The following is a 24,429-nucleotide window of genomic DNA, read 5'->3' on the forward strand; positions in this document are numbered from 1 at the left end:
AGGAAACCTCGCTGCTTCCAGAGCGTACCAAAATCATGAACTACGCCAAAAGCATACCGGGAGTCAGTGTAGATAGTAGCAGATGCTCCTGCAGCAATATGACAAGCCCTTGTGAGAGCCATTAATTCCGCTACCTGTGCGGAAGAAACAGTAGGCAGAGGGGCAGATTCTATGACATCCCAGACAGTACAAACTGCATAGCCTGCTACTAAAACTCCACTAGAATTGTAAAAGCAAGAACCGTCTGTATACAGTATAAAATCAGGGTTATCCAAAGGCATTTCGGACAGGTCTGGTTTGGGAGAGGTGACGGCTTGCACAATCTGCAAACAGTCATGAGGCTCCCCCTCGTGGGGTGCAGGGAGCTGTGTAGTGGGATTTAAAGTGTCACAGCGGATTACAGAGACATTGGGAGAAGCAAAGAGAAGCCGTTCGTATTTAACAAGACGGGCATTAGAAAGGTGTTGGGATTTCCCTTTTAAGAGTAATGCTGACACCGAATGAGGAACAGCCAGTGTTAAAGGAGATTGTAAAACCAGAGGTTCTGCTTGCTCTAAAATCCGCGCTGCTGCCGCAATGGCACGGAGGCACGGTGGAAATGAGGCCGCAACGGGGTCAAGATAAGTGCTGTAATAAGCAAGAGGGCGGTATTTATCACCGTGTTTCTGCACCAGTACACCCAAAGCACATCCCTCTTTTTCATGACAGAACAAAGTGAAATGACGGGAGTAATCGGGCAAGCCCAGAGCTGGAGCAGAAGCTAGCGCCTGTTTCAGAGATGAGAATGCAGTGTTTTGCTGAGATCCCCACAGTATAGGAGAAGGGGTTGCATTACGGGTGAGCTCCTGGAGTGGTTTGGCTAGCTGAGAAAAGTTAGGAATCCATTGTCTGCAGTACCCAGCCATACCGAGGAAAGAGCGGACTTGGGAAGGGGTAGTGGGCTTAGGGGCAGAACGGATTGCCTGGATTCTATCAGCAGAGAGGTGACGGCTCCCTGCCAAGAGGTCATGGCCCAAATACCGAACCGTGGGCTTGCAGAGCTGAAGTTTTTCTTTAGACACTTTATGACCCTTATTAGCTAAAGCAGTGAGAAGTACAACAGAATCTGATCTGCAGGTCTCAAGGGAAGCGCTACAAAGAAGCAAAACATCTACATATTGAATAAGAGCAGAGCCGGAAGGAAATGTAATGTCAGAGAGATCCTGCCGTAGAATTTGTGAAAAGTAGGTGGGAGAATCTCTAAACCCTTGTGGCAGAACAGTCCAACAGTATTGCTGTCCTTTATAAGTAAAAGCAGTAAGATATTGGCAATCAGGCTGGAGGGGAACACTGAAAAAAGCGGAGGAGAGATCAACAACGGTAAAATGAGTGGAATCAGGTGGGATAGAGGAGAGAATAGTGGTCGGGTTAGGCACAACAGGAAATTGAGAAATAACAATAGCGTTGATAGCTCGAAGGTCCTGGACGAAACGATAGGTGTCTCTTCCAGGTTTCTTTATAGGCAGTATAGGAGTGTTACATTCACTTGTACAGCGAATAAGAACACCTTGTGCCAAGAGGTCAGAAATAACAGGCTGAATCCCTGCCTCAGCTGCAGGATTCAGTTGGTATTGAGTAATACGGGGCAGACGCTTAGTTTTGTCAATAGAAATGTAAACGGGATCCACTGATATCCTGCCCACTTCGTTTGGGGTGGTGGCCCACAAACAGTTGGGGACCTGGGACAAAAGATCAGCATCTGAATCAGAAATTAAGGGAAACAGGACGGTGTCAGGACCCTGCAGTAGGTCCTCCACCTCCTGTTGGATCTGTGCAGGCACTTCAAGATAAACCCCATCAGGAGTACAGAAAATAGTGCAACGCAATCTGCACAATAAATCTCTCCCTAACAAAATCACAGGGGAGGTAGGACTTAGAAGAAAAGAATGATGCTCTGAAATGGGTCCTAGTACAAGAGGGACAGGTTTAGAAACAGGGTGAGGTACAACTTGATTAGAAATACCAACTGCATTAACAACCTGGTTAGAAATGGGAATAGAAAAAGAAGATCCTTGGAGGGTGGACCTGCTAGCACCTGTGTCCACTAAAACCTGGGTGTTTTGTCCAGCAACCTGGCAAGTGAGAGTGCCATCAGAATTTAGGGGAATAAGCGGAGATAAAAAGGTGAAGTTGCAATCCTCCTCTGGGCACCCCTATTGACTCTCAGCCGTCGCTAACGTAAACTGACCCTGCGGTGGTCTGAAAGCTACAGGCTCTGGCAGCCCAGGGCAGTTCGGGCACTGACTCTTCCAGTGTCCGGGCTGTTTGCAATAGTGACAAATAATTGCATTTGTCACTGTCCTGGGGTTACCACGGCCGGCAGAATTTTCAGACCAGGGTGAGCCCCTTGACTGTCGTTCTATGGGACGCCCCCGACCCCTGCCTGTTTTAGTAGGCAGCGATTGCAGAACCATAAGCTTAGGTTCTTTGTCCTGCTTAGCCTTTATGCACTGTCTGCAGTGGTTTACCACTGTCAAAAGTTCTTCTAAGGATTTAGTTTCCCAGCCGATGGTTATGTGTTTTAACTGGGTCTGGATAGCCGGATCCAGTCCAGTAACAAAAGCAGCACCTAACGCTTGCTTAGCAGTGTCAGTTGGGTTTTCAATGCCAGAGTGCCTTTCAAACACTTCAGTAAGCCTTTCCAAATAAGCACCTGGTGACTCATTTTCTTCCTGCTTGCAGGTGTTAATTTTAACCCAATTCGGACGTTTGGGAAAGACCTGAAGAATACTATCTAGCAGTCCATTCCTAGCTCGGGTGACAGCCCTAACAGTATCTTCTAGGTCCGGGTCTCCTGAAATGGGCCCGGGTGGCCAGCCTGCCTTCTCTAAAATCTTTTTACGCTTATCATCAGGCAGAATCACCCACAAAAGCAGATCAAGGTCTTGCCAGTTAGGACCATAAGACCGTATTATTAGTTCCAGTTCCGCTTTAAATTTCACCCGGTCCTCTTCTACTGAAGGAAAATCTTTGGCCATGGTGTGTAATTCGGTCTTTGTCCAGGGTTGGTAAACCCGCATACGCCCTCCTTTAGGGTTTGGGACTTCCCGTAAAGGATAAGTAGCAATCGGGCTATTATTCCCCGCTTCAATATGTGTCACTGATCGTTGTCCCTTAGGAGTAGCTGGCTGGAGGAGAACAGTGCTTCCCCCAGAAATCTGATATGTAATGGGGAGTACCCCTGTACCCTGTTTCTCCCTATCAGTCACAACTTGGCTTCCTGAAGCTGCTTGGAGTCGGGAGCTGAAAATGGGGCTGGGGATGGCAGGGGATTCCACATGGGGCACAGGACATCATTCATGTCATCCCGTGAATCAGGGTTTGGGAGACAAGGATACAATTGCCCAATAGGTGGTGTACTAGGCTTAGTTATCACTGCTTTCGATTGAGTGCCAGCCTCTTTCAGCAGTTTAATCTGTGTTTGCAGTTTTTCCTGAGTATCTTTGAAGCTTCTTAATTGAGATTCTTTCTGCCTTTTAAAGGTTTCCTCATACCATGGTAGATAGGCAGACCATTGCAGATCGGGAGTTTTCGCTCCACGACCCTCAAGAGCCTCCCTTAAATGTAAAATTTTAGTTACATCAAAAGTCCCTTTCAATGGGAATTGTAATTTAGAGTCATTTTGGGTATACAAATTCCACTTATTTAAAAACTTGAAAGTATTTTTCCCATAGTGAGTATACATAAGGAAAGCCGGACTGTCCTTAGAAGGCACTGGAATTCCTGTAGACTGACCTACCCCCATTTTCTGCACGCGCTTAAAAGATTCTGTAAGACACCGAACCAAAGTCCGCCTGCTTACACTATTTTCTTCTGCAAGTCACCGAATCAGAATTCGCCTGCTCGCTCTGCGAGTCACCGAATCAAGAATTCACCTGCTCGCACTGATTCCTCCCCCCCTTTTTCTTGTGAGACGCTGGACCAAAATCCACCCGCTCACAGGGGTTTCCGGCACCCACCCCAGCCCGACAGAACACCACGTCCTGGCGCCTGGAGACAGCCTGACGGAATGGGGAAATACTATGGCCTGGGGTTAGCCTCAGAGGTCAGTACTACGTTCACAAACAACAGAAAGAGAGTCAACAAAGCTTTCCCACAGTTCCGTGTGCCGAGAGAGAGTAATGGCACCACACCAGCTTTTAGCGTCCGAACACAGAGGGTCCAGCTCATGGCTGCCTCACTAGAGACACCGGTGTGCCCTTTTGGAACTGTGACTCATAAGACAGGCCTAATAGACAAAGACAGACACAGACAGACAAAATGTTAGCCGCTCCACAAAATTGGATTCCGTAGCTCCCCTTACCCCAATGGCCGGCCGTCACTCCAAATCCTAAGCCCTCACCAGGAGATTTCGTAACAGGTATCCCCTTACCTTCTATTGAGCGCTCTGAGAGGTTTGGAAGTGGAGTGCTGGTCCGTCCATACAGGCAAGTGGCGCGTTAGGAATCTCAGTGGAACCTCAAAATTGTCGAAGCAAAGACTTCACTCAGTTTACACGGCTAAACAGACAGTTTTATTGGCCAATAAAAGCAAAGTGAGCCAAACATGGTCCAAGCAAAACCGGGCCGAGTGAGGCTGGCTAATACAATCAATCCTAGTATCTTTATACCCTTAACCAAACAGTCTGACATCAGGGCATCCAATTACAGAAATAATCAATTAAACTAGGAAATACAAAGCCTTATCAACAAGATGGCGGCCAGGTACGAGGGAGTACCTCTCCTCTCTGAACCAGCCCAATTAACACATTCCAATAGCACATCTGCCTTGGCCTGGCGCATGGGGTGATAGAAAGTTCACTCTGGCCTACGTGCAAAGGAAAAAAGCTGAAATGGTTTCTACTACAAAAGATGGCTTCTAGCTAAACATAAAATGGTTTCTGCAGCTTCTACAGTTTACATGGCTTTACTCAAAGAAAGAGGCATGTTCTGTGCTCTGAGGAGCTTGAAATCTGAATAAGGCAAGAGAATAATTCAGAAGGAGGACGTGAGATATTGGGGGAGGGGAAAGAGGTTGCTCAAAAAGAAGCTTTCAAGGGAAATTAGAATGAGATGAGATGAGGATGAGAAGCCTGAGTGAGGGCATGAAACTGAGGAAGGACAAAACGAGAAAGGGAAGAAAAGAAGAAGAAGATGGCAAAAAGGTTGGGAAGACCACAGGTGGCAGGAAAATAATGGGAGAGAAAAAGAGTGGGGCAGTAGGAGACAAGGTGAAAGCCAAGGAGCTTGTATATAATGCATTAAGACATAGAAAGAGGATTTCAAGGATGGGGTGGTATCAAAACGGAAAGGAAATGAACTTCAACTGAGGCACTTTGGGAGGAGGCAAAGCCAGGAGAAAATGAGATTACTTGCAGTTGGATGGGAAAAGAAGTGGAAAAAGTCTGATGGGAGTGGAAAAAAAGGCATCCTGAGGCTTTGAGAGAGTCTGGGGATAATAGGAAGAGAAGCAAGACTCAAAGATTCCATGGGGCTGAGATAGGAAGGACAGACTTGTCAGCGAGTGAAGATGGAGCAGAGAGGCAGGAGAAGGGAAGATGAAGAGTTTTGTTATGGAGCAATGGATCTGAAGTAGCTGCTGGATGTGAGGGCTCAGCAGCAGCTCAGGATATTGATAAAAGCTCTGCAGTATTGGCCTGAGCACACATACCTTAGTTTTAGGAATAACTTGCTGAGGCAGATAGCGTCTCTTTACTCACCCTTTTTAATTTGAATCCCACAGGTCTGGCCGGTCAGACTCCTCTGGAACAAGCTCTGGCTGATGCCATTGTGGACACCATTGATGACTTCGTGTCCATGTTTCCCTGGGCAGAGAAGAATCCGGATGTGAAAGTAATCTGATCACTGATTTAAATCAAAGAGATTTATACCTGTGAAAGTGTAGTGTATCTGGAAAGAGCTCTTTCGGGAAAAGGCTTCTTCCTGGTAGAAAGAGGTTTACCAATGTCAGAAAGCCCCCTCTGTTCTTTCGATTTTTTTCCCCCCGAAAGAACACGATTGCAGTGTGGACGTAAGTGAAGTTTTTTTTGGGGGGAAAAAAGCATTTTTCCAAAAAAACTCTGCAGTGTAGACATACCCTTATTCTTTCTTTACTTTTGACATTGATACTCCCTCTGGTGTTCTTAAGCATGTGTTGTATTACCTTGCTCCTGGCTCTGCTATCATTAAACACAATATAGCTCCCTTTCGGAAAAGGGATGCTAATGTAGCACTTTGGAATAGGCAAATCCGCGGGGGATTTAAATATCCCCCGCGGTATTTGCATTAACATGGCTGCCGCTTTTTTCCGGCTTGGAGATAAGCCGGAGAAAAGCGCCAGTCTAGACGTGATTCTCCGGAAAATAAAGCCTTTTCCGGAGGATCTCTTATTCCTACTTTCAAGTAGGAATAAGAGATCCTCCGGAAAAGGCTTTATTTTCCGGAGAATCACGTCTAGACTGGCGCTTTTCTCCGGCTTATCTCCAAGCCGGAAAAAAGCGGCAGCCATGTTAATGCAAATACCGCGGGGGATATTTAAATCCCCCGCGGATTTGCCTATTCCAAAGTGCTACATTAGCATCCCTTTTCCGAAAGGGAGGCCAGTGTAGACACAGCCTAGATGTTTAATTAGAAATACATACTAAAAACTTCCTATATCCTCTGTGCAGTTCAATGGCCACGAATGTATTTAATACCATTTTCATTAGCTTCTAACTATGTTCTATTATTTGGTCTGCTCAAACTTACAAAATTAATAGCATTCCAACTCCCACAGAGAAAATATGAAACAAAATACACACCTCAACCAAAACTCTGGAAATAAGACTAATTAGGTAAAGTTCCATATTTAGGTACATCTCTAAACTCTGTTCTCTTCTAACCTGTAAAAACAAAGTGCAATATCATGAGTAGTTATTTATAAAAGCAATAGTAAGCCAATGGTAATGGCAAATAGTAACTGCTACAGCATGAATCTTGGCAGGTGCTGTAAAACTTCTGAAAATGTCCTCATGACATGTCCAAGGAAACAAAGCAACATTTTTTATTATTTCCTTTTGTTCTGGGAACTGACTCTAGAGAAAAAATGAAGGGTTGGACGCTGAAATGAACAAATATGTTTGGGAGAAGGTGAACTGGCTTAGGAAGTAAGCGGTGGAAAATACGTTTGAAAAAATAAGTGGAGAGAGGAGGAATTCCACATTATTTTAGACGGCTAGCATTACAGTGGAAGCAAAACAAACAAAAAAAAAAAGGTCTCTTGTAGGCAATATATAACCCTCGGCTCCATCCATCCAATCTCAATTAGTTGGGAAGCCAACTTAATATGAAGAATCACAGTCCCAGCAAGAATAGGAGAGAGGAAGGTAGGACAAGTTAAAAGAGACGAGAGTATTAAGTAGTCACCTTTTAAATCAAGCCTTAACTTGTGCTTTCCTGTAATGATTAGAGATAGTTACAAAATCTGTGTAATATAGATCAGTGTTTCTCAACTTTTTTTTTTTTATAAAGTACCCCTTTAAAAAAAATAAATTATAAGTACCACCAGTACCTATAGTTTTCAGACACACAAATTTTTCTTTCTACCGTTGCAACACATTTGTTTAAACAAGTTAATCGTAGCCAGGCAGATGATGAAATTTTTGGGTGTAATAAGTACAAGAATAATAAAATGCTGCAAAACTTAAAACAAAAATTCAGTTTTCTCCAAATTTCAGTTGTGTTGAGGTACTCCCCTCCCCCCCCGACTTTTCTTGAGTAGCCCAAGGGTATTTGTACCATTGGTTTAGAAACACTGATCTATACCACTAATTAGTTACTGATGTGTAGTCTCAATCTCCACTCTGATTTTTATTTGGTAATTTTCTTTTTTTAATTAAATATTTCGTTTATTAACACAAAAAAGAAAACCCAAGAGAAGGTTACCACAGGACATTTCTAATTCTTTGGTGATAGGTAACATCAACTTTAAGTTTTATTTTCCCATAATGGGCCAGATTCAACGTATTGGTCTAGCTGGAACAGGACAAAACATTCTAATAGTACTGGTTGTGTTTACAGCTGCTTTTCACTCCCCAGAGCAGTTCAAGATGGCCAAAGTGAACCTGAAGAGGTGGGATAGTCCCAAGTTTCAGTGTGTCTATGCTTTAACGGCCCCTGCCTTTCCATTGCTCATCTGAAAGTGCTACCTCAAGCACTGATATTCAAGATGAAATGTAGCCAGGGAAACTTTAAGATGATGGGCCAAATCTTTCACTAATGAGAACCTCATCACAACTTCAGTATAGTTCAGACTATTGACTCTTTACAAGACCAGTAGCAGTTGTAGAGGAAGGGTGACAACTTGAGTTATTTGTGGTGTCAAATTTTAACTCTAGTTAAAAATGACCCAAGATCTTGTCCTGCTTGTGCTTGAGATTTAGTAAGGCAGAATTAGCAACAATTGTTACAAACTAATTTCTTGAAATGCAGCATATGTGCAAACTTTCCATGTGTATTAATTATGCTGGATGTTTAAAGAGCTTAGATTATAGCATGCAGATCGTTCAGAATAAAAATCTAAAGTGTCAGCATGCCAAGGCCTTTACATTATAATGAATTTTAATTCAAAGTAATGAAAAATCACTTGTAAATTCTCAGAAAATTCATTCTGTGCTCAGGATAAGTGCTGTATTTTTGGATGTGGGGGTAGCACTTTATTCTTTGCATGTGAAGAGGTGGAATCTCTCCTGAAAGTGTGAAGCTTTATCTCAGTATTAGCTCTCACAATTTTCAGGATGAATCTCACCTTTATGCTTTCCTTAAGCCCCAGCTGGAGTCAATGATTGTGCGAGATGGACAGCTTTACATTTAAAGGAAAAGTTTCCCTCAGAGCAGTGCTTGAAAACACAAACCTTGAATGACTCAAATCCCAACCCCCAGTTTTCGTATGTGTGCACACGTGCAGGGAGGGGTAACGTTTTTTTTTAAAACCTTGGGGTGGCAGTACTATTGCCACAGCCACTGAAGTTACCAATGTCTCCATAATGAGTTAGGGACCCTTGTATGACACTAGCCTACATACTGCACCTGTTCTGAGGCTGGAGTTTTTATGCCTCCGGGGCTAGCAGTCAAGCTTATGTCACCAGCACTAAAAGACAAACACACCAATCCTCACTTTGTGTGGGATGGGGAAATGGGCAAGAGGTGGTGAAACAGGAGGGATAGGGTCCTAGAAAATTGTTTCTTCAGAAACTCTCCTGAAGGGCCTTCTTCCTTGCAGCTACGCCCGGCTTCCTCCCGATTCACTTTCCAAACTTTTCTTTTTGGGTTGGAATGCTGCCACCTTATGGTAGAAATGAAACCTAGCAGTTACTGTAACCAAAAAAAGATTCCTAACGGAATTTTGAGCTTTCTGGAATGAAATCGATTTGCAACATGATTTAAAACTACTCACAAAACAAAAAATGCCAAATACAGAAACCTTAAGGTTACTTCAAAAATCAGCAGGAAAGTTTTAAAAGGACTTAGACAAACATCATCAATAATTTTTCCCTGAAAGGCTAATAATCTTTATAAATAGCAACGAGAGCAAGCCATGTTATTACATAACAGTGAGCCTACCTAGCAGTTATAGAGCTTGTCAAATGTCTGCAGTAGAGAAAGATTTCCAGAAGTGCAATAGTATAAGTAATGTTGGACAGAACTCGTGTCTTTACTTGCTATGTGAAGTGCCAGGCACATATGGGGTGCTATGCAACAAGAATCAATCTACAATTATTAAACAACTGAATACAATAAGGATTTACCTTTCAAAACATGAATACCTCAACCCTCTTTGCCAAGGAAATATGAAAATGATTAGTAGACTAAAAAGTTAACCAAAATGATACAGGGAAAATCTGGTTCAGGCTGAGTGCTTCTGAAAAATTCAAGTTACCAGCCCTTTTCATATCAAACATATGAGGAATGGCGACTCACTACCAGATGTTTGTCAATGCCTTGACGGTAAGAGTTACAGCTACCTCTCTAAGGACCTCCTAACGTGCAGGACTCTAAGGGCAGGTCTACACTTACTCCAAGATTGGTGCTGTGGCAGGCAAACCCCCAGGGGTTGAGTTAGCAGGTCTAGTAAAGACCTGATAAATCAATCACTGTCTCATTGACTTCGATACTCCACCAGAACAAGAGGTGTAATGAAATTGATGGAAGAGTTTCTCCTGTTGACACAGTGGCAACTCGATCTAAGGTATGCTGGAGTTGCATACCTTAGGTGGACATTTCCCTGTAAGGTGGACCTGCCCTTTCCTATCCCTGGGTTTGAGATTGTAATATATTGAGAATGTTTGAAGAGAAACCTTCCTCATCCTGTTTCGCAAGTTTGAGCAGCTGAGCCAGTGACATTACATAGGAATGCCTTCCAGCATCAGACCAGCAGGCTGAAGGTCCTCAGTGAGTCCTCTGCCTTAACATCAGCATAGCCAAAGCTGCTAAGCCAGTAATCTCACTATGTTCTGCATCTTGTCATCTGCTTAGGACAGGGGTGTCCAAACTTTTTTCAAAGAGGGCCAGATTTGATGAAGTGAACATGCGTGAGGGCTGACCATTTTGCCTGACATTCTTTGAACCATTAAAATTAAATGCAAATTAACTATTTTATGCAAAGTTTATTGCAAACAGCATACTTTTCATTTCGTCACATGGATGACAAATCTAAACAGGTGTTAAATCACTCTGCCTTTCATATCTGAAGGCCAGATGAAAAAAAAATCCAGGAAGCTGAAATATATGTCAGGAACATTGTAAATTACATTACATATTATTGGTAATAAAGGTTGTCTGTCAACTTTTAAGTTCAAAAAATATGAACAGGAACATAACACCAAGTATACATGTTGTGTCCAAATATATTTATAACTGATTTAGACCAACTGACATTAACTGAGATTTTACAATGTATTCATCTCAATACATATGGATTCGTTGGGGGCCATAAAAGATAGATATTGCCAAATTACCTGTGGGGCCGTATTAAACCGGAACACGGGCCGCAATTGGCCCGCGGGCCGGACTTTGGACATGCCTGGCTTAGGATAAAAGAAAGCACATCATCTAAGCCTGAGCCCGGACATCTGCTCACTAGATGAGCTTATCAGCCAGTGAACTTCAGAGAAATGGCTTTTGACTCTAGATCAAAAAAGTTGAGAGGTGCTAAGTGAAAAGCTCTCAAAAGCCTGCTTGACATCAGACCAGAAGCGACTGGCCACATCAGGAGAGCAAAACATATGAGCTGAGCCATTAACCTCACAAAGAGTGGACATGCTAAGGCAGTGACCTCAGAGACATTTGCACATTGACCAGCCCAACATGAGAGGCAACACCCAGAAAACTTATTACAGTCAATTAGAGGTACTTAGTAATCACCTCACAAAAGTCAGCCTCCCTTGACATTTTTCACAGCAAAATACAGGTGCTGAACCAAGCCTCAAACCATGAGGTCATTAAAAACCCAGAACATTTGGCAGACACTGGAAAACATTCACTGCTCCCCCTCGGAGGAAAGCATAGAGAAAGCTCTCCTGCTTCCTCCCTGGGTTGGAGGAGCAACAACCAAACGCTGAAGCAACTGAGAACCAGAGAGAGAGAGTACAAACACAAAGTGGCTTCAGAGACTATCATTGTGAAAATGGGTAGAACTACAAAAGGGCAGCATCCATTGGAGACATATGTAAGGTTTTTCAGTTGTCAGATAATTGTTTATTGAGTCATATCAGGTCAAATTAAGGCAACAATTCTCTTAAAAGAAAAAAAGCATTTTTGTTTTGCTCTGAGATGTTTAGCCTTTTGTTGCACTAGCAACTACTGTAAAGATGAGGTGTATAACCACTATATAAATACCAGCCAAGCAAATATCAATACATATTTTTCAGGTTATACTCATGAAATCAAATGATTCCATTGTCATGACATTTTGCAAACCCATATTTATTCCCTCAAGAAATTGGAAGAACCAAATTTGATCACCCTCTCCACTTATTCTTTTTTTTCCCCAGCAACAGATCTATAACGACCTCCTAACTAATACAGCTCCTGGACTACTACAAGATTTGGATAATTTCTTAGGGGATAAAAAGTGGCTGGTTGGGAAATCTGTGAGTATCTTTTTTTCTCTTTCAAATCCCCTTGCTACTGTAGCAAACTGGAGGAAATTTAACAGTTTTTGCCTTCCCAACAAGAGAGCTGAGAAACATCCTTTGTTTTGTGTTGGTTTTAATTCTTTGCTTTCCTTCCTACCATGCTTTCAGGCTGAGTACCCTCACAATTTCAGGTCCACACTCCTAGATTCATGTTTGTAGACCCAGTTTAAAACAGTTTTGAATCAAATCATTTTCATCACTACTGGTCAGTGTGGCTGCAGCATGTGTTTGAACTGAAAATAGAGTAAGTGTTCTAGCCTTTACTTAAAAAGCCCCAAGATTCGACACTGGGTCTCCATGGTCAGTTAGCACAGATTGATCCGGTCCATATTTACTGGCATATGGAAACTAAGTATAAACTGAACTGGTTCATAACACTTTAAAAATCAATTCAAACAATTTCTCAACCGTGCAGGCGCAGACCCCTATCCTTAGCTGGAGTTAAGTCAGTGGGTCAAGTTACAACATGATTAAAATGTACAGCATGGATAGGTCCTAAACATACCCCCTTATGCTAAAAGCAACAAATTGTAGCTTCACCAGGGGTAACTCCTGTACTTGCAGATTGAAGAGGCAAAAGATTGTGGACATAGAAGGGCCCAAAACAAATTTAAAATGCAGTTCATCAGTTTAGATTCACTATAGCTCATCCATGTTAATAGTTCTGCTATTTGATCACATATGCTCATTGAGTAATTGTTTTACACTTTGTTTTCACCAGGTAACCTGGGCTGATTTCTACTGGGATGTGTGCAGTACAACTTTTCTGGTCCTTAGGCCTGGCCTGGTGGACAACTATCCAAAACTTTTGGCTCTGAAAGAGAGAGTACAAGCACTTCCTGCTATTGCAGCCTGGATTGAGCAGAGACCAAAGACTACACTATAGATCAGCCTTTCTGGTTTTGAAAAACATGTGCATTTATTCAAAATAACTCAGCACGTCTAATTTCTTCTAGAGTTACTATTTTACAAAAATTATGACAACTCAGTGCCCAATATGATTCGGTCTATCACACTGCTTGGGACATATTTTTAGCCATATTAAATTCTTCCTCTTCCCTGCATTCATTAGTTTTCAAGGATAAGGGGAATACTTGTCAATGGAACAAGTTTCAGAGTAGTTAACATTTAATTGTTTTACATGTGTGCAATTTGAAAGATGCAAAATAAATTAAATGCTGCTATTATCAATTATAAAATGGACTAAAATATACCGGACTCTGTATTTTTCTCTGGCTGTAACATGGAGATTTATACTAAGGATACATTTCAGTACATTTATGCTTGTATTAGTTGCGATGTCTCAGAGATGGATTATGTTTTTCACTGTACAAAATAACATGATCAACAATTTTAGCTCTGCTTATGAAAGATGAATGAAAAAGTGGACATGGTAGACTTAGAATGCTATGGTGAGTTTGGTGAGGAGTATCAGCACTTGATATCCCTTCCCCTGCACCACTCATGTTCAAAGATTTAAAATACAGCAGCTCTTGAAACTGGTACGTCCAACTCTGCTTTCACTGCAGATTCCAGAGAAAGAAGAGACACTGAGGGCAGTTTCTTGGATAGAAATTATCTTGACAGTACTATTCTACATCCTTAGGATCACCTCAGTGTGAGAAATACTAAACTAGTCCAGAGAGGGAGAAAAGGGAATGGACATAGGGAAATACAGACCATCAGTGTGAGTGGGGAACCTGCGGAAATCCAGATCCCTACGGGTTTGGTTCAGACATGCTGCTGGTAAACAAATGCCTGTAGGCAAAGCTCTTTGAAAGGCAGCCAACTTTACCTCTGTGCGCCTACAAGAGAAACTCACATACAATGCTGCAAGTTGAAGCTGCAGCAGCCACTGTTCAGTATTGGGTGGACCCAAGAGACTCCTCCCAACCCAAGTGCATACTATTTAGCCACTTGATGAATGGGGGAAGCAGAGCTATAAAAGGAGAGAGAGAGTGGGGAGAACGTGAAAAAAAGAAGGGAATCAGTTACAGATCGAGTGACAAGGGAAAGGATGGAAAAGCAGAGGTAAGAGAAAAGGCACAGTAAGATGGCAGCATTTAGTGTGAAATAGAGGGCATACCTGTGTCCATCCCACCCAAGATGGGGCACCAACAGAAGCTGTGAAATTCTGATGTACAGAATGCCTTTTATTTGGAGACTCTTAAAGCATGTTACATGTCATACTCATTCTACAGATGAGGAAAGAGAAAAGTTAAATTACTTACCTGAGGTTACACACAGCATTTAGCAGAGTGGAGCACAAAGTCCCTCTCTCAACATTCAATCCCCTGCTCTAACCCTATAGTTCTTATTTGTTCTCACTAGGCCCAATAATTTTTCTGAAGCAAAGTAGCCCCAATTGTCCCTCTCTGGTCTCCCATCCTTCGGCCAGTTTTACGCTGCAAGTAACTTTCCCAGGATCCTCAATATATCTATTTACAACAGCCACAGAATAACCGCTCACTAACTTCACTGTACTGAACAAAAGACAGATACAACAAAAACTGCAGTTCTGAGCCAATCTAAAACTAGTCTGATACAATAGGCTGTAGAAAGTAAACTGATGAGAGAAGATGACCAGTGTGAATGAAAGTCTTATTTCTCCTACGTAACAGCAGCGGCACCAAGTTTTACTGGAGCTGAATTCTCCTTTAAAATTAAACCTTCCCTCAGCACTTGTTTACAAAATGAATGGTTGTCTGGTACATTAGGTTCTAATAACTAGCTTTGCGCTTTCCTAGAAATTCATCTAGTTTGTTCTCTAGTGCAGTGGTTCCCAACCTTTTTGAGCATGCAGACCTCTTCTCAATCTGTTAAAATTTTAGACCCCCCCGCCAAGGGGAGTGGCAGGAAGCAGTGGCCAGCACATCCCTTAGCCTGTGCTTCTTCCTCAGCTCCCACCCCCTCCATACCCTGCCCATCCATGGAGGATACAGTGAGGGGGCTCTTGGGGACAAAGGCAGCTCCTGCCGCAGCAGTCCACCCTTGGCCGGGCACAGAGCCCTGGGGGAGGGGGAAAAATAAGGAAAGGAAAAGGATGGGTCCCACCATAGAACTTGGAGAAGGGAGAGAGCTGGAGCGTAAACGGCAGCGCAGCTGGTGGCAGGAGGATGGATGGTGGGTCCTGAGGTATCAAGTTTCCGTCCCCAGAGCAGGAGGCAACATGTGTGCAGCCGGTTGCAAACAGCGAGTCCCGGGTGAGGGTCACCAGTCCCACAGTGGGTCTGATCCTTACTTTTCCTCAACTTTCCACAGACCCCCCACAGTACCATCATGGACCCCCAGGGGTCCGCATACCACAGGTTGAGAACCACTGCTTTAGATAATTGCAGACTAGAGAGCCAGCACCTTCTGAAAAAGCCTCATCTGCATAACTTCTATACTACCACTCAAGTCTTCTCCTGAACAATGTGAAGCTCAATATTTTTTCCTCCAGTGGCAGGTTTTGTGCTTTTGTTTAATTCGAAGACAAAAGGAAAGACACAGTAGGCGTGTAGAGCAGGCAAGAAACAACCCACACACCTAACTCAGTTTCCCCTTCAGCCACCCATACAAAAAAGAACATTGCCTCTATTAGCAGCAAATCACAGATTCCAACCCTTTTAATCACATCAAATGCCACACTGCACAGATCCCTTTCTTTAGGGCACCAAAAAACCCCTCAAAAATTCCTTTCAACCCCCTAAAGTAAAACAAGGCTCCAACACAGCAGCTCTTTAATCCCATTGAGAAGCCACTGTTGAAGATCACCAACCCGAGAATCATGAATCACTGTCAGTTACTTAGTGTCTGTTCCAGGCCCTCTTTCTTTAGGTTTCCACCCAAGAGTTCCAAGAACCACTTCTCTGCCTCAAGTCTTCTCCTATGGCCCCAAGGTGGCTCTCTCAAACAAATCCCAACAGAATTTAATTCCCCCCCCCCTCCTGCCGCCAAACTCCCCCCTGCCTCCCTTGCTTAGGGGAATCTCCTTCCAGGGCTCCCCTTGCAGCCCTCCGCTGCAGGTCTTTTGTTAAAGGGCTGCCTGTGGTGTTACACTTTCCAGATCTCCTTGCCGGCAAGTCCTACATACCTGCTCCTTAGGACAGTCTTCTTATATCAACCCTTACTTCTGAGCCTGGTTTACATGAACCACGCTGGCTCTTCCCTTGTTCCTAGTGGCCACTGCATCAGCCTTCCCTCAACTTTGCAGGGCTCCCTGGCTTTAACCGGTCATCCAGCAGTTTTCTTTGAACTTTTCACCAGCAAACCACAGTTACTGCTTTCTTTGAGCTTTCCTGCAGATCTTTCTCTCAAGCAATTCTCTGCTGCTCTTCAGGTCTCTCATCTGTTCCTTACCGCCTTCTTCCATACTAGCTATCCATGTACATAGCCAGGTGGTCAGATGGGATTATATTTGGGTGATTAGTGCAAGCCACCATTCATGCAGTTTGCAGCTACATGGCTGTTTTTAAGCATTCTATCTTGCGCAGAGGTAGTAATCATACCACAAAGCTTCTGCGTAGACATACTTTTGAACTTTAGCTAATGAACTGTATAGTAAATAAGGCAAGACTAGAAACTAAATTTGGATCAAAATGCTAGAAGTTTCGCCGGCCATGGAGAGATCAGTGGAGGTACAGTCTAGCCCCAACTGCTGCTGCAAGGAAGGAAGTGAGATGGTTGGGGCTGCATAATATTTTTAACATATCCTCCAAAGAGCAGTTTTCCAGAATGTTCCCAAATTTAGGGTCATCTTAGATGCCACTGCAGAAAAAAGAACCTTATGCTTGTAATCCTGATAGAGTTCTTCTCTTCTCCGTATCTTGGTTGTGGATCTCTTATATCTTGTTTATAGCTAAATCTTTGCCTTACTTGCTTCATTTTACTCACTGAGCTGTGACATTGACATGTACAAAACTACTCAATACCCACAGTGCATAAAGTATTAACAGGATTCATGACCAGGATTCAAGAAGGCTGAAAAAGTTCTGTAGGGTAGAAACTCAATCTTTACATCCATGTTTCTAAGCACAGTACAAACAAAATACAGTAAAACTCCATTGGTCCAGCATCTGATGGTCCAGCACTCCTGATGGTCCAGCACCATCAGGAACCCAGAAGTGCTCTGGGCAGCCAGACCATTGGAGTTACTCTGCCCCCGGCTTCCCCGATTCAGCTGCTGCTGAAACTGACCAGCGGCTGAATCGGGGAAGCCAGGGGCAGAGCAGCTGGGGTGCTGCCGGGTTGGTCCCGTAGCGCTGCCCCTTGGGGCTGCGGGACCAACTCGGCAGCACCCCAGCTGTCCCCATTCAGCCACTGCTGAAATTGACCAGCAGCTGACTCCAGGAAGCCTGGGGCAGTCCTCCAGCTTCCCGGACTCAGGTGCCGGTCAATTTCAGCAGCGGCTGACAGCTGGAGCAGAGAAGCTGGGGTGCTGCTGGGTTGGTCCAGTAGCGCCGCCCCTCGGCGCTGCGGGACCAACCCGGCAGCACTCCAGCTACTCTGCTCCAGGTATCCCCAAGAGCAGCTGGGGTGCTGCCAGGTTGGTCTTGCAGCGCCAAGGGGTGGCGCTACTGGACCAACCCAGCAGCACCTCAGCTGCTCTGCCGCAGGCATCCCCGATTCAGCTGCTGCTGAAACTGACCAGCAGTGGCTGAATTGGGGATGCCTAGGGCAGAGCTGGACTATCGGAAGGGGAGGCTATGAGGGGTCTGTGTTGGCATCCCCCCCACACCACCCCAGACCCCTCATAGTCCCCTCTTCCGATAGTCGGCATATCTGATAATCCGGCACTCCCTGGGTCCCAAAGGTGCCGTATTATCGGAAGTTTACTGTATTAGCAATAAAATTTGATTAAGTAAAGCTCAGTTAGAGAAGAATGTCTGAAATAGTTAGAAAGCTGCTTCTTTTTAGTTTGTTTTGACTGGTCAAATACAACATTGTTTCAAATAAAGAAAGACCCTGGTCATCTACACAAGTTTATTTGAACAAGTTGATACAAAAACAATACAGTACTTCAAATGAACAAAAACAAGCATAAACAGACATGAGCATTATCAAATAAGGCACATATAAAAAAAAAATCTACACACATTATCCAGTGAAACAGACAGTTCTTATATATATTTGGAGGTAGAAATAATTACAAAAATACTGACAAATCTTAAGCATTAGCAGATCTGGTAAAATGATCACTAACTAGGGTCCCCATTTTTAAAACTGCTTTGTAAAATATGGATTATTCAATATTGTATGCACTACATATTTGTGTGTGGCATTTACACATTTTGTTTTCAAGCATCTGGAGAATTCTATCAGTGTTAAAAATCTTCAATAGAATGAGAAATACAGTAAAGGAATTACAAAAAGTTATAAATGTTCATAAACTTATGGTCACCGGTAATGTGAAAGTCCGTGGGTGTACCACATTGCCTTTTTATCTCCAATAAAATGCACAGCTATTTTATTTACATATTACAGACCTAATGAAGCTTTTAATAATGTGGCTATATCTGCTGGAATGGTCCCTTCTTCTCCTACAGAATAAAAGCAAAGCATTAGTGCTGTATTAATGAAAACATTTCACAGGAATAAACACCATTCAGTGTGCAGTGACAGACAAAAAGCCAACAGAATGTTACGAATCATTAAAAATGGGATAGAGAATAAGAGAATATCTTACTGCTTCTATATAAAAATCACAATATGCCCAGATCTCGATTAATGCATGCATATGTGGTCACCTTATCTCAAAAAAGATATATTGGCTTTGGAAAAGTTCAGAAAATGGGCAACAAAAAGGATTATGGAACAGTTGCCATATAAGGAGAGATTAATAAGACTGACGTTTCAGCGTTTAAAAAAAAAAGAACTATTAAATCCACAACTATACTTATACAGAAGTTCGGATTAAGATACACACTCCAGTTACATTAAGTAGCTGGAGTCGACATACCTTAATTCAAATTTTGGCACTGTCTCCACAGTGGGAGGTCGATGGGAGTAAACGCTCCCATCAACTTCCAATACTACTTGTGATTCGAGGAGTAACAGCATCAACGGGGGCACCCTCAATGTTCGATTTAGTGCATCTTTACTAGACTCACTAAATCGAACTCCAGAAGATTGACTGCCATAGCGTCGATCTTCTGGGAAGTGAAGCTGTGGCCTAAGGGAGGGATATGATAGAGATCTATGAAATCATGACTGGTGTGGAAAAAGTGAACAAGTAAATAACTTTTCCTTAACACAAGAACCATGAATAACCAAATGAAATTAGCATGTAGCAGGTTAAAAACAAACAAAAGGAAATATTGTTTCACACAACACAGTCTGTGGAACTCCCTGCCAGAGGATGTTGTGAAGGCCAAGACTTAAACAGGGTTTTAAAAAGAACTAGATAAATTCATGGAGGATAGGTCCATCAATCCCTATTGGCCATGAATGGTTTCCCTAGCCTCTATTTTTCAGAAGCTGGCAATGGTCAACAGGGGTGGGATCACTTGATTACCTGTTCTGTTCATTCTCTCTGGGGCACCGGGCATTGGCTACTGTTGGGAGACAGGATACTGGGATAGATGGACCTTTGGACTGACTTAGTATGGCTGTTCTTATGTTCTAATTCATCCAAGCAGTAGGGTTCTGTCTAGTTTTATATTTAAACAAGAAGTCGCTTCTCCTTGACTTGCCTGTAGCTTTTTCAACATGAAGAACATCAGTGGGTTTTCATTATAAAGATTATCAACTGCAATCACCCATCATGCCCAGAATATTCAGAGGTAAGATGGACTTGCATTCCACTGCACTTACCTAAATCTACTGCAGTCATATCTTGTTCCAACTTCAACTTCTGCTGATTGATTTTAAGCATAGATTCCTCAATAGTTCCTTTACTAATTAGTTTTATGACTTGTACTTCTCTAAAAACCACAAAAAAGAGGATTGAAGTCCACTGTATCACTACTGTGAATTAAGAATTAGTGCTCTGGTAGTAGATGCACACCTTTTTCTCCCCACACTCCCCCCCCCCTTTTTTTAAAAAAAAGGAAAAAATTTTGCTAGAGGGTATTGCAAATTGTTTGTTTGAAATTACTTAGCCTGCTGCCTCCCAGAAAGCTTTCATGCCTAACCAAGGCCTGCCAAAACCCAACTCTCTCAAACTAGTGCAATCATTTCTTTTACTTGACTTCTTGACTCCTTTTCCCATTTATAAGGGACAGGAAGTGCCCACAATTCCTTGAACTCTTTTCAGTACATGGCACAAATCCGTGGGTCTTTGAAGAAAAAATGACTGGAAATCAAAGTTTTCCATCAGTCATTCTATTATGTCTTCCATCTTTCGTGGCCTTTCTTACTGTCATCTTTCTCCCATACCTTCTTTGCTGATTGCTCTTCTCCCATTCTTATTCCATGTCCAACTCTCCTCAAACACGCACTGCCCAGCTTATCAATGTTCCAATTGATTTTCCCCCTAATTTCTTTCACATGCACTCTGCCTAGCCTCCATCTGCCTGCCCTTCTCCTCCGCATTCTTTTTTTTTTTTTACACTACTTTTATCTTCTTTTCTTTCATCTCCCTAACACCCAACACTTTCAAACTATAGAGCAGGCAGGGCTAAACACCAGTCACTTTCACTTGTTAGTGTAATATTAATTAAAAACATACCTGGTCTGACCTACTCTATGGCATCGATCTTCTGCTTGCTTGTCATTGTAAGGGTTGCAGTCAATGTCATGAAGAATGACAATATTCGCTGAGGTTAAATTTATACCTAAGCCACCAGCTTTGGTCGAAAGCAGGAATACAAAAATACCCATATCTGTATTGAATTCATCTATCAGATGTATCCTACAAATTTAAAATACAAATCATGCCTTGGGAAAGACAGGAATATGTGTATGTGTGAAATCAATTTACAAGCAAAGTAGTCAGGAGGAAGACAGATCGTTTCAGTTTCACTTTTAAAAAAATAAAAATACACACCCCAATTTACACATAACAGATTATTCCCAAGCACCTCATATCCCAACAAGTATGAGATGGCTAAAAAGTGTGTCTTAAGGAGAAGACTGAGTGAAGAAAGGTTAGTAGCCTTTTAAACCAGCTCAGAGAGAGCACTTTACAAATAGGAGACAGAAGAATAAATACAAAAGACTCTGGAAGAAGCCAAGAAAGGCATTGACTGGTATCAGTGGGAGAACGGAGAAGATGTTAAAGAGACAAAGAGTAGACAGGAAAGAGGAGACTATCAGGAACAGTTAGTGAAGACAAGAAACTTGTATTTGGCTTAATGCAGAAAGGGGAGCCAGTGAAGAGACAGAGAAGTCTACACTCAACAGTTAAGTCAACAAAGTTATGTCATTCAGGGGTGTAAGAAATAAACATCCTTGAGCACTGTAGTTAAACTAAAGCCTTGTACACAGCTAAGCTGACAGAACAATTTTTCCATCAACCTCTTGAGGAGGAAGTGGATTAACTACATGCTGAGAGAACCCTTCCCATTGCTGCAGCAGCGTAGTGGGCATCTACACTCTAAATTCTCAGCTTCATGGGAAAAACAACTGCACACATGCATTAACTAAGTCCCATCTCCGGCAAAAAAAAAAAAAAAAAAAAAAAAAAAGTTTCATGTACCTTTCAGAAATCTGTGTCTTTCCATCCAGTCTAATATATCGGTGCTGCTGATGTTTTAGGAGAACTTCTAAAATGTCTAGCATCATAGTAAACTGGCTAAACAGTACAACTCTATCACCCTGGGGAAGGAGGAAAAAATAGGCAGGTAGGGAAGACATTAGATATTTACATGGCTCATTAGAAAAATCACTTATTTGAACTATACATTTGGGCCTAAATTTCTGCAACTTCAATGCCTAGGTCAGCCAATAAAATTAATGTTTAGGCACTTAAATAAAAGCAGTTCACTTTCAATAAGAGGTGGTGTGTCCAGCATCCCAGAATAGCAGTTTAAATAAATATTTGGCACCTAAATAAAAGCAGATTACTAATTTTAGGCACCCTAATTTGAACATTTATGTAGTTTGGGCCCAGTCATTAAATGCATAAACACCAGATTTTACTACAACTGCAAACACACAAACCCCCGCCAACCTCCCCCCCCCCCGCAAGTAATACTTCTACTAAAACAGATTTTGAAATTGCAACATAAAATCTCCCCTAATTCAACTTCATGCATGACACAGCACAACAGTACAGTTCTATCAAATATGTGCCACAAAGTCATAAACTATTCCACGGTATTCTAAAGAAAAATCAAGTTCTCTGTAAAAGCTGCTAGTTGACACATATTCAGTAAATCAGTTATTTCATGATGGTAAACAAAGTTGTGAAAAGCAAGAAGCCATTTCAATGAGAACATTTTAATACAAACCTTTTCTTTAAGGTCAGAGAGGATGCGATCTAGTGTTTTAAATTTTCCAGAATCCAAAACTGTATCCATCTCTAACTTAAAGTCATTGATACTGGCATACTGTTTACAAAGCAAATGCAGCTCAAAATCTGTCATGACAGACATATCTTCAAAGATTAGGTCAGGATTGGCATCACAATGTGTGGGTTCCTAAAGTAAAAAAGTAACAGAATAAATAAAATGCATTTACTCTAGGCATATTTCTATTTATTTTAAGAGCTAATAACACTATGCAACGATAGCTGCAACCAATATTTATGCAGAGAACAAAAAGAACCAGAAACCCGGCCTATACATGCAATTTTTGTTCACGGGCAAGTAATTAAACATTTACGGTATGAGTTCTGTTTTAGGAGATGGTGGAGGATTGATGTGTGTCATCTGGGGTAGGATTTTACAGAAACCTGTATTGAGAGGAACTACTTGAGGATACTTTTTACTTCACTAGCCAGCAAACACCTGCTCTCAAACCCTGGGACCTTTCATTGCTATATCAGATCTTTTCCCTTAAAAATATTCCTTAGATGAGTGTTAGAAAACATGGGAAGCCCTGCCCAGGTTGTAGTGCAGATAGAGGGATGCCAGGCCTGGGCAGGAAGAGGAGAAGAAAAGAATCATATATCTGTAAAGTGGGAAGAGGAGAGGGAGAAGTACTGCTTCATATCACCTCTGAGGTTCTGTTCATTAGGGCCTAAGTGCACGTACACATTTAAATCTGGTTACAGTTGTAGTTCTTTTAAAGTGCCTATATCTTCAGATTGGTTCTTAACTTTTTTGTTTTAGAAAGAGATCTAATCCAAAACAACGAGTTAATTAATGCCCAGTATGTACACAGTTTGACCCTCTCTGGTCTGGCACCCCTGGGACCTGACCAGTCCCGAATGAGGGAATTTGTTGGACACGGGGAGGTCTCCTGCTACCGGGGCTCCCAGCCAGGACTCTCTGGTCCAGGAACATCTGTGGTCCAGCAACCAGAGAGTCCCGATTTTGGGAGGTCCAACCTGTAGTTCACCACAGCCCATACATATTTAGTGATATTTAGGAAATACTGGAAGACCCAACTGATTTCCCAAGTTTTTCCACACAGTAAGGAGAAGGGTCAACTGAGAAAATCAGGGGCTGATGAAAAGTGGTCTAATATGAGGCCAGAACTGCAAATCTAGCAAGTCTTCTAGGAGCGGATTTGAATATTTATTTTCAAATGTTAAATATCTGCAATGCAATAGGAAAAATCTAAAATCAAGTTTTAAAAATACGTACTTCTGATCAAGTGATTGGCATCCAAAAATTTTGTTCAAGATAGAGAAATGAAGATTTCAGACATTACAGTATGTGAATCCTATGAGCTTACCTTGAGCATAAGTGTTGACATCATCTTCAGTTTGTCAACTGTGTAATACTGGCGGTGTAAGAGAGGGTGATTAGCCATTTTTCTAAGCTGCATCATGACATTTCCCATTTCTGAGGTTTTCTCTATGACAAAAATATATATATATATATCAACCATTTCCACACATTTGATTTAATGAAATAAAAAATAAAAGTTTATTCTATACAACTATGATTTGGGTTCTCAAAACTAATGTTTATTTTTAATTAGCATTTGATGTTTCCACAAATCAAACACTTACTAAAATTTAAGAGACAGGTTGGGGAAAACAATCAAACCCTGACATACCCTGGCTGTCAATAGATTTCTTTAGTTTGTTGAAGAGCTCATAGTACAGCTGTTCCTGTTTCTCTGACATATCACACAACTCAATAAGATCTTTTTTGGGAGGTAGTTGTTTAAGGACCTGATGAAACAAGATAAAAATGTAAAGTGAA

General features: G+C 42.2%; 2 protein-coding genes across 9 annotated transcripts in view; one reads left to right on the forward strand and one right to left on the reverse strand.

Annotated features, from left to right (window-relative positions):
* Window positions 1-13,401, forward strand: part of HPGDS (hematopoietic prostaglandin D synthase) — a 69,329-nt gene extending 55,928 nt beyond the window's left edge. The window contains exons 4-6 of the mRNA XM_006111950.4: window positions 5,761-5,870; window positions 12,047-12,145; window positions 12,912-13,401. Coding sequence (XP_006112012.1) covers window positions 5,761-5,870; window positions 12,047-12,145; window positions 12,912-13,076 — 374 coding nt within the window. The 3' untranslated portion in view covers window positions 13,077-13,401. The remainder of the gene's footprint in view (window positions 1-5,760; window positions 5,871-12,046; window positions 12,146-12,911) is intronic.
* A 4,739-nt stretch (window positions 13,402-18,140) lies between these two features.
* The window catches only part of SMARCAD1 (SNF2 related chromatin remodeling ATPase with DExD box 1), a 90,316-nt gene continuing 84,027 nt past the window's right edge, over window positions 18,141-24,429 (reverse strand). For all 8 annotated transcript variants that reach the window (XM_075929609.2, XM_075929610.2, XM_075929608.2 and 5 more), the window contains 7 exons: window positions 24,281-24,398; window positions 23,954-24,075; window positions 22,564-22,752; window positions 21,810-21,928; window positions 20,841-21,023; window positions 19,985-20,094; window positions 18,141-18,711 (listed from right to left, as the gene is read on the reverse strand). In XM_075929609.2, coding sequence (XP_075785724.2) covers window positions 18,650-18,711; window positions 19,985-20,094; window positions 20,841-21,023; window positions 21,810-21,928; window positions 22,564-22,752; window positions 23,954-24,075; window positions 24,281-24,398 — 903 coding nt within the window. In that variant the 3' untranslated portion in view covers window positions 18,141-18,649. The remainder of the gene's footprint in view (window positions 18,712-19,984; window positions 20,095-20,840; window positions 21,024-21,809; window positions 21,929-22,563; window positions 22,753-23,953; window positions 24,076-24,280; window positions 24,399-24,429) is intronic.

Source organism: Pelodiscus sinensis, chromosome 4, assembly GCF_052426305.1.
Source record: "Pelodiscus sinensis isolate ZL-2025 chromosome 4, ASM5242630v1, whole genome shotgun sequence".
Taxonomy (NCBI): domain Eukaryota; kingdom Metazoa; phylum Chordata; order Testudines; family Trionychidae; genus Pelodiscus; species Pelodiscus sinensis.